Consider the following 10256-nt stretch of genomic DNA (forward strand, 5'->3'; position numbering starts at 1 on the left):
AGGGCGAACTGAACAGGGACGGATTTTTTTGTCTCACAAGCCCATCTACCCATATAATCGGAGCACTGTAGCGCTCTAGATGGGGTGTCGTCTGGTCGCTCGGCCGGGGTCATTACGTAGGCTGCTTTTGAAGTTGATAATGTAAGAATTTCCAGACATTCTGTCCGTCTGTCTGTCCAACCCACCTACATGTCTCTATTGCACTCTGCTTTCTTACCTCTCTCCATCCTACAGATTTCATTCATTTTTATGACTCTAACACCCACGGCAAGGGATAAGAAAGGCTGAAATATTGCGGTTATGAATATAAACGAATAACAAACGGGCGTTAGGATGAAAAATGTCAGCCTCTTATATGTTTCTGCTCAGTAACAGCAATGGTAAAAAATTACCCAAGGGCAATTCACCATTAAAACGCCATCAGAGCATCCATCCGCCTGCACCTCGAATCCCAGCCCATTCCCTGAGAAGAGACTCTCTTAAACCTCCCATAATGCTTTTGCCATTTAGATTAAATGGAAGTCATTCACCGTATCCAATTTGAGAGAACACACATTAAGGAAATTAAATTACGGGGGTGGATGGAGGGGTAGTCTGGGTGAGAGATGCCCTTTACTGTTGACGACAATATGAGTTTCAGTTCTTCTAAAGTTTAGAAATAATGCGATTGTACATATGTCCACATTCTAATCAATGTTTATCATTTAGCAATATATTAGCATTTTAGTGCAAGTTATTTTTTATAGGTGTAACGAAACCGAATGACTCTTCTGAGGGAAAATGTATCGTCACGTGACATTTTGTTTACAAGCGGTTTTAATTACATCTTTCCGCGGTTGAAACACTGATTAGGCGATTACAAGAGAGTTTATATGCTTCAGTAAGTTGTACGTGAGCTTTCAACATACCTTCTGTTCTGATGTCCATTCATGTTTTTCGTTTCCAGTAGTAAAGAGGACGAGACGACTGGTTCACGCGCTATAGCGATCGGTCACATGACATTAAAGAGCGCCAAAAACGAAATGTATATTGTTTGTAATTCTTAATAAAATTGACCTTTTTTAAGCTTTATAGCTAATCCTTTGTTTTATATAAAAAAGGTTTTGCTCCCACAAAAGAATGTATACCTGTACCACACACACACACACAGTCCTACTTAAAGTATATTAAAGAAAAAAAGGGACATCGTTTCAGACATATGTGCCACTTTTATTTGAAAACAAGCTGCAAGTCAGCAGAAAAATGTTGAGCGATACATTAAGTCTAATGCACATCTGTTCAAAGGAAAAAAAAAAACACGGAAAGTGGAAGAGTGAAAAGGTGAAATTAAATTGAAGCTGTCAGCATCCAAACGCAATTTCCATGATGAGATGAGTGGCCATGTTCTCTCATTTCCGCTCTGAAGCCTCTTCAAATGGTTCAGAGACACTCTGTACAATTGCTTCAAATGTGTTCTAACACTCTGAGTGCCAAAGTAATCTGACTGTCAACTCTGTGCCTCTGAATGATTTTTAGTCAGAAGAAAGTCTAAATTTACAGTTAATTTGATTATTAAAACATTGGGGAAGGTTTTATTGAATTGAAAGGTTGGGAGTGGCAATAATTAGGCCTATTTGTATTTGTGCCTCTTGAATAAGTAATACAGCACTTTCACAGTGGCTGGAACATCTTGGGAAACAATGTCTGTGAGAAACATGAGAAATTTGCTTATTAGTGAATGAACAACCATGCTTCCTAATAAGATTTGAGTTACTTCACTCTTAAAAATAAGGGTGTTTTCACAGCAATGCCGTAGAAGAACCATTTTTGGTTCCCCAAAGAACTTTTCAGTGCACATTTTTTTCTTAGTGTGCTAACATTTTAATAATCTAAATAAACTTTATTTTCCACTTTAAAGAACCTTTTGAGCAATTGAAAGGTTCCATGAATTTTAAAGGTTCTTCATGGAACCATCAATGCCAATAAAGAACCTTCATTTTTAAGAGTGTTGAGTGGTTTTGTTTAGGATGTGCACACTAGGCAGCTCACTAGTTCGGATAGTATCAAAATAATTACCTTGAGGGTCTATGGACTGAACCGGAAGCCCTCGGTCTATGAGAAGATCCAATGCAAGCGTCACATTATGGAGCTGCAGGTGAACAAAGAACAACGATAAAAAAATCAGAATCAGAAACAAACAACTAAATGCTGCAAACACTGCAAGTACTCTGGTAAACGTAAGATCATTAGTTTTGATTTCTGTCTTTTGCATTACCCTCAGGCTCTTAACCTGGCTTATGCTGCTGTGCTGTCATATCCACAGTCATCCTATAAGAGACGTTAATTATACGATGGCGAGACATTTCCTGGAGGTGCATGTTACGCTGATGTAAAATCCCATAAGCCTGGATTAAATTTTGCTTATTGCTGCAAACTGCAATGAAGCTTGCTAACATCATGGTTCTCATGTCAATGCAAGAGCACAACTCGAAATGTTTTCTCACCATTTCTGAGCTCCCAACAGGACAAAGGAAGAAGTCGCACAGTGGAATGAAGAAGCCTTCCAACTGACCGATCAACAAGAGCAGGATCACTCCGTCTGCGAACTAACAAAATCACATTTTAAATCATAAACATATGAAACATGAATGTGAAATGTCAAAAACAAGCCAATAGAAGGATCAAATCATTTAATCAATTAATTTTTTTGTCAGCTTTTGCAGTCATCTTACTAGTTGTTGTTTTTTTTCAGGTTAATTACTTATTCCACGTACAAAGATGTTAACCAATCATAACAGAGCATTTACTTAAAAAAAAAAAAAAAAAAGCCCATTGATTCAGAAGGAAAATGGAAATTATTAAAGGGGTCATGACACGAGAAATCAAATTTGCCTTGATCTTTTGACATATAAGAGGTCTTTGTAACATTTATTTAATCAAGCTCCAAAAACGGCTTGTTTTGATATTGCGGGATCTGTGATGTCACACGAGCAAATACATATGCATATGAAGACATCTCCAGAGCAAGACATTGACGAATAGTTATACATCATCTCACCATAGGCCCCGCCCACTGGTGTTCAGTCACTTAACAGCTGACATTTGCCTACACTGGATGTGAGCATTGCGTCAAAAGCAAATAGATCCCATTATAATCAGTGACACTGTCTACACAGTATACAGATTCGCGTTCAGTTACTGACATACTCCACACACTTGAGTCTGTCAACAACAGGACAATTGGAAGAGTGAAAGAACGTTTGTTTTGACAGGTCGTTTGCATCTCTATACAGACTTCAGAATGATCCTAGAGTCAGAAACAAGTGGATGGTTTTATGTCCCGGATCCCGTCCGAAGATTAACGTTTGTTCGGAGCATTTTCTTTTGTAAACGAAGTGTTATGGAGAGTTCGCAAAGAAACATTTGTTGACAGATGAAGCAGCCAAATGTATTGGATCTGACAGCAGCTGCATCACAAACGTTAAATAAATGATTTTATAATGCTTTGTCTGTAAATGACAAAACACTTACTCATTTGCAATAGAGAGTGGCCGCTGATACCAGGGTTGCCAGGTGTTCACAACAAAACCCGCCCAATTGGTACTCAAAACTAGCCCAAAACTAGCCCAATCGCATTTCAGGGGGGTCCCCTAGTAAAAATTGCGTTTTGGGGGGTAAAATCCACGTTTTTGGCTGGGTTCCCCTGGTAAAATTTGCATTCCAGGGGCTAAATATCATGTTATTTAGGGTCGCTTCAACCCACAGACATGAAAAACAACCCGCGGCAACAGTGTTAAAGTAGCCCAATTCTGTGGGAAAACTGCAGACTTGGCAACACTGGTTGTTGATATTGTTTGTTGATATATATGCAATGAAGTAAGCCAATCATAACAGTGGCCGTTTAGACAAGCTTTAAAGGTTGAAAATAATCATTTTTCCGTATATATATATATATATATATTTTTTTTTATATAAGTGAACATCAAGGAATAAAAAATTGTCATGACCCCTTTAATATGAAACTAAATTACTTATCAAGTAAACTTTGACTAACTGTATACACTACAGTTCAAAAGTTTGGGGTTGGCAAGATTTTTAAATGTTTTTGAAAGAAGTCTTTTATACTCACCAAGGCTGCATTTATTTTAATAAAAATACAGAAAAATAGTAATATTGTGAAATATTATTACAATTTATAATAACTGTTTTATTAAAGATTATAAATGTCTTTACTGTCAGTTTTGGTCAAATTAAAGGGTTAGTTCATCCAAAAATGAAAATTCTGTCAAAACACTGCTTCATGAAGCTTTGAAGCTTTACAAATCTTTTGTTTCAAATCAGTGGTTCAGAGCACGTATCAAACTGCCAAAGTCATGTGATTTCACGTGACTTCATTACGTCATAAGTGTTTCGAAATTTCAATGGTTCACCACTGGGGGGCGTGACTTTGGCAGTTTGATACACACTCCGAACCACTGATTCGAAACAAAGGTTCGTAAAGCTTCGAAGCTTCATGAAGCAGTGTTTTGAAATCGGCCATCACTAGATATTGTTGAATAAAGTTGTTATTTTGTTTTTTTGGCGCACAAAAAGTATTCTCGTTGCTTCATAACATTAAGGTTGAATCTGTAGTCACATGAACTGTTTTAAATATATTTTTAGTAGCTTTCTGGGCATTGAAAGTGTTAATTGTCTTGCTGTCAATGCAGGCCTCACTGAGCCATCGGATTTTATGAAAAATATCTTAATTTGTGTTCCGGAGATGAACGAAGGTCTTACAGGTGTAGAACGACATGAGGGTGAGTAATTAATGACAGAATTTTCATTTTTGGGTGAACTAACCCTTTAATGTGTCCTTGCTAAATAAAAGTATTCATTTCTTTCAAAAACAAATTTGAATGGTAGTGTAAGATGATCTCTAGAAAAAGCTGCATACCTGTTTGTCGATGTCGTTCACATTTAGTCCCAGAGATGACATGTTCTTATTCACAAAGTGCAAAATGGCCTGTAGGAAAGAAAACTTGATGAAGCTGTGAAAGATTTGGGTCAAAGTCTACAATTAGATACGTGTCGAACTGGATCTGAACCTTTTTCACGGTCTCAATTTTGTGAGCCTCCAGCTTGAAGAGCTCATCAATGGGACATTCCTCTGCAAAGACATTGCAAGACAGAGATTAAGAAGCAAATGCTTTCTTCTTTATACGCCTCCACTATCTGAAAGTTACTGATGCTTATAAATATGGAAATGAAAAGGCTCAGAGTTCAGCCTCTGTTTGACTCACTGTTAGATTCTCTCTCAAGCTCTTCACTGGAATCACTGCGGAGACACACAGTGGACCATGAAAACGCTGGTTTGGACATTGTCACTGAGTTTCAAAGTGATGTTAAACATGCTTAATAGGGAAGGAGGTTCTTCACAGACCTTTGAAATGTGATGAATTCTGTCTGCTTCTCTGCCTTGATGCCACTTTTTGTGACCTGTTTAACAAGTGAGATTTTAATGAATGCTGACAACATGAACATTTGACTTTTGTAATGTAATTTAACATCTCAGTAAAATTTTTTAAAATGAAATAATGTAACTGCAGATTAAATTATAGATATTAGACTATTATTATACTATTGGTTAATATAATTTTTCCCTGGATGTGCAGCTTTGATTATATGACCAGGAAAAAAAAATATTTTGATGAATTTTTTACTTTATATAATATGCATATTAATTTTTCAAATAACATTTAGTGATGAATTGTGAAAAATAATGAAAACAATAGTTTATTATAATATGCATATTGATTTTTTTGCAAATAATAGCCTACGCAATGATGAATTGTGAAAAATATTAAATCAATTTTCAATATAATATGCATATTACTTTTTCAAATATACAATGAATTGTAAAAAATTATGAAAACATTGTTCATTATAATTATGCATATTAATTTTTCAAATAATATACATTGATGAATTGTAAAAAAAAAAAAAAAAAAAAAATGAAAACATTGTTCATTATAATATGCAAATAAATTTTTCAAATAATATACATTGATGAACTGTGAAAAATTATGAAAACATTGTTCATTATAATATGCATATTATTTTTTTCAAATAATATTTAGTGATGAATTGTGAAAAACGATGAAAATAATAGTTTATTATAATATGCATATTGATTTTTTTTGCAAATATGTAATGATCAGCTGTGAAAAAATATTAAATCAATTTTCAATATAATATGCATATTATTTTTTCAAATAATGTACATTGATGAATTGTAAAAAAAAATTATGAAAACATTGTTAATTATAATATACATATTAATTTTTTTTTTAAATAACATACATTGATGAATTGTAAAAAATTATGAAAACATTGTTCATTATAATATGCATATTAATTTTTCAAATAATATTTAGTGATTAATTGTGAAAAATAATAAAAACAATAATTTATTATACTATGCATATTGATTTTTTTGCAAATAATATGCAATGATCAGTTGTGAAAAAATATTAAATCAATTTTAAACAATGTGCATATTAATTTTTCAAATAATATACATCGATGAATTGTGAAAAAAATATGAAAACATTGTTCACTATAATATGCATATTAATTTTTCAAATATGCAACGATGAATTGTAAAAAATATTTAAATAATTGTTAATTATAATATGCATATAATTTTTTAGATAATATACATAGATTAATAGTGAAAAGTTATGAAAACATTGTTCATTATAATATGTATATTAATTTTTAAAATACTATACAGTGATGAATTGTAAAAATCATGAAAATAATTGTTAATTATAATATGTATATAATTTTTTAGATAATATACATAGATTAATAGTGAAAAGTTATGAAAACATTGTTCATTATAATATGTATATTAATTTTTAAAATACTATACAGTGATGAATTGTAAAAATCATGAAAATAATTGTTAATTATAATATGCATTTTCAAATTTTGTAATAATATGCAGTGATGAAAAATACTTTTCTCATTATATGTATATTAATATATTTCAAGTAATTAGTTGTATCTCAAGTCCAGAATATCACAGAGACTAGGATGTCTCATTTTGGCATGTTAACGACCACCTAAAACATCTTAGCAGCTGCATAGCAACACCCTGGCAACCACCTATAAAACAGTAGTATTGTGGCAGTGTGTTTTGCATAACCCTCTTAAATATTCAGTGTTTTGGAAACATTTAGTTTACACATTCAAATAATTTCCATTAATCAATCACCTCACACTGGATGACCTCCACGCTGACGTTTACAGGCAGGACCACATCGGGTTGGAAACGCCTCACAATAGCAACCAGAAGATGTAATGTAGCCAACAGGTCCTTGCTGTGAATGACTGACAGATTGGAGTGGGAGAATGTTGGGCATGTGTTCATAAATATGTAAGCAGGTCATTGACAAGAGCTGATCTGATTGGCTCACGTTTAACATTCCATTTGGCCGTTTCCTCATTAAGCTCTAAGGTCTCGTTCAGAGCTGTCAGGATCGCATCTAGTTTCCGTATCTGGACATCAGTACTCAACGCAATCTCCTCTACATGTAACTGAACACCTGCTAACCTGCCTGGGTTCAGAACATACACAAGATCTGTCAACGTGCTTGTAAAGACAGATATTTCACACATATTACAAGAAACATGTGATCATGTGACATCACTTTCATGACATTTAAGCATGTGATATTCACTAAATAATGTGCCTGTTCAGAATGTTCTTGCTCTGACATGATTCTTACGTAACAGGTGATGAAGGACGAGTCCGTCATAGAGGTCTTCCTCCAGCGCTCGCACCACAATGTGTTCAACTTTCAGGGTTTTGTTGATCCATTCGACCAAAACCTACCACAAAATAACATAGAAAACCCAGATATTCAGAAACTCTAAGGAAATGATGTTCACATTGACGTAGGTGGGTTTGTACTAAGAAATAATCAATAAGTAGATGTTTTTGATAACTCTCAGCCACTATGCCACACCACCCTAAAAAGTTGATGTATCTCACCTCTTTAAGTTTGCTGAGTTTGGGGTCTTCTAAAGATGTCGGTTGAATGATCATTCTTCTCTCTGCTCCTTAAATCCCACAATAAAACACATTATATGCCACATTATAAGTCTGTTTCTTTGCTTTCAGCTGAACGGTAGGTCTGCCCTTCATATAAGACTGTGACTGCATTCTAATTCAAATACTATACTTACTATATAGAAGATTAGGAGTAGTGTGTTCTGAATCATAGTATGAGTGGGCTCATTCTGATGTTTTTGCTATTGTACCCATAGCCCTTTGCACTGTATACAGAAATGGGAGTTCAAGTTTGAGCGCATTGCATTGTGGGATATACTATTCGGTGCTGTGTGCTCTGGTTGTATACCGGTGACAAATTGTGTTAAATTAAGTGTTAAACGTCCAAATATTCCAAATAAAACAAATTAATGGTGTTTAGTTATTCACTTAATTTTATATTAAGTGGATAACTATTATTAAGTGAATAGCTAATTCTTAGGCTATGTATTAATTAACAGTTAATCAAGTGTAAGAAATTACATTCAATTGGTTTTATTATGCACTTATTTGTTTTCTTACGCATTATATAGTAAGCTATAGGTATTTAAAATTAATATCATTCGTATGTACTTAGGATAATCATTAGACTAACTTACAGTTTGATGTTTTGTAGTTAGCTTATTTAGCTAAATGCACCAAGTAGTATGCTACTAGACACCAAGATGCAATTTCATTGTCCCAACGCAAATGTAGGGTAAATTAGGGTTAATTGGCAAACTTTTTGCCATTGAGATGACTGGGGGAAAAAGTGTCAAGTCAACCAGAATTCACTCTGTAGCCAAAAGTTTGTCCTTTCCCATTATTTACGAAGTAGGCCTACATACTTAAGTGCATGATAAAAGAGTGTAAACTGTGTTGATGATGTGATTGTGCTCACCCTGAAGATTGCCGAATTCGTCCTTTTTCTCCTCAGCTCCATAGTCTGCCATTCTTTTGACTGTTTCAAAACATTGTTTTTGTCATAAAGTGAACTTAATAATAGTTTTACTCAGCAGACATTTGATTTCTAGTGCTTCTGTTTGGTAAAAACAAGTGATGTTCGGGTTCTGTCTGCGTGTTTGTGTCCTGAGGGAATTTCAAGGACTCGATTCATCTCGAGGTTTTGTTTTCGAATGGACATTTTTATGGTTATGATGAAGTGCGGCGAACCGAAGCCGACTTCAAACGTCAAAACACAAGGACGGAGAATCTCCACAACACACAGCAGACGACTGCGGGAGTCTGCACTGATCTCGCGCTGAACGGAGGAGAGCACACGGAGCGCGGAGATTTCTGCCTTCCTGCATCACACACGCCAGCCCACTTTGACATAACACAGACATAAACCTTTCTGACAACAAAAAACATGCTGTGTGACTCGGAGATAAAGAAAGAGAAGAGGGGGGGTGACAAGAATGACGGAAAGAGAAAGAAACGAGATCTCTTTAAAGAAATAGTTCGGCAAAAAATGAAAACTGGCATATTTACGGTCGTTTCAAACACATATTTTCATGCAGCTTTTTCTGTCATGTGACCATGTCATTCAAGCTCCAGAAAGAACACAAAAGCATTAGAATTTCATTTTTTCATTATTGCTTTGAATGTCTCAATTATTTCTCCTAGACAGCAATGACTTAAAATGGAGAGCAAATGGAGACTTTTAGGCTGTTTGAGGCTTTTAAATGTTTCTCCAGAGAAAAAGTGAGTAAATTTACATAAAATATCTCAAATATTTCTTAAACAATTCCAAAATTATCTGGGATTTGCTATCCACATTCATTTTATATAACTTTATAATGAATGTACATCAACAATTTTGTCCATTTTGTTTCTCCAAAACAATTCTGAGACAAAGGCGATACTTAAACCTAACAGAGAAATCCATAAGTCTGCTGAGCTATGAAAGATAGCAATATCTGAGCAATACAATCCAGCCATGTTTCCTGTCAAAAGTTTCACCTCAGCTCTCGCCACACGTCTGGAGAAATCTTTCTTCTATCAGTGTGGCAGTAGACGAAATGTCATCCAAACGGTCCCGTCACCTACAAGAATCGATTTACTTTTACAACACACCAACCATTTTTCGAAATAATCTAAAAACAAAAACAAGAACTCGAATATGGGTGAGGCCTATTTCAAACACCAGACAGGAAGTGGTACGACACCACTTCCTCATTTTTTTCTAGTTTGTACAGCA

At 34.7% G+C, this 10256-nt stretch overlaps 1 protein-coding gene across 4 annotated transcripts; it reads right to left on the bottom strand.

Annotated features, from left to right (window-relative positions):
* Nucleotides 1-1188: 1188 nt before the first annotated feature.
* parvg (parvin, gamma) lies at nucleotides 1189-10256 on the bottom strand. 4 transcript variants are annotated; one of them, XR_007928227.1, is made up of 14 exons: nucleotides 10019-10256; nucleotides 8958-9017; nucleotides 8021-8088; nucleotides 7755-7857; nucleotides 7443-7583; nucleotides 7241-7356; nucleotides 5402-5457; nucleotides 5262-5296; nucleotides 5067-5128; nucleotides 4916-4984; nucleotides 2484-2585; nucleotides 2255-2307; nucleotides 2056-2128; nucleotides 1189-1683 (listed from the first exon to the last, which is right to left on the bottom strand). XR_007928227.1 is itself a non-coding variant. In XM_051883958.1 (14 exons), exons 4-14 carry the CDS (start codon nucleotides 8072-8074, stop codon nucleotides 1610-1612), a joined length of 885 nt encoding a protein of 294 aa, XP_051739918.1. In that variant the 5' UTR covers nucleotides 8075-8088; nucleotides 8215-8304; nucleotides 8958-9017; nucleotides 10019-10218; the 3' UTR covers nucleotides 1189-1609. The 4 variants fall into 4 exon arrangements, 3 of the variants coding, with proteins under 3 accessions (XP_051739918.1, XP_051739916.1, XP_051739917.1); XM_051883958.1 differs by lacking the exon at nucleotides 2255-2307 and adding an exon at nucleotides 8215-8304 and having other exon boundaries at nucleotides 10019-10218; XM_051883956.1 differs by lacking the exon at nucleotides 2255-2307.

This window comes from Ctenopharyngodon idella, chromosome 24, assembly GCF_019924925.1.
Source record: "Ctenopharyngodon idella isolate HZGC_01 chromosome 24, HZGC01, whole genome shotgun sequence".
Classification (NCBI taxonomy): Eukaryota; Metazoa; Chordata; class Actinopteri; order Cypriniformes; family Xenocyprididae; genus Ctenopharyngodon; species Ctenopharyngodon idella.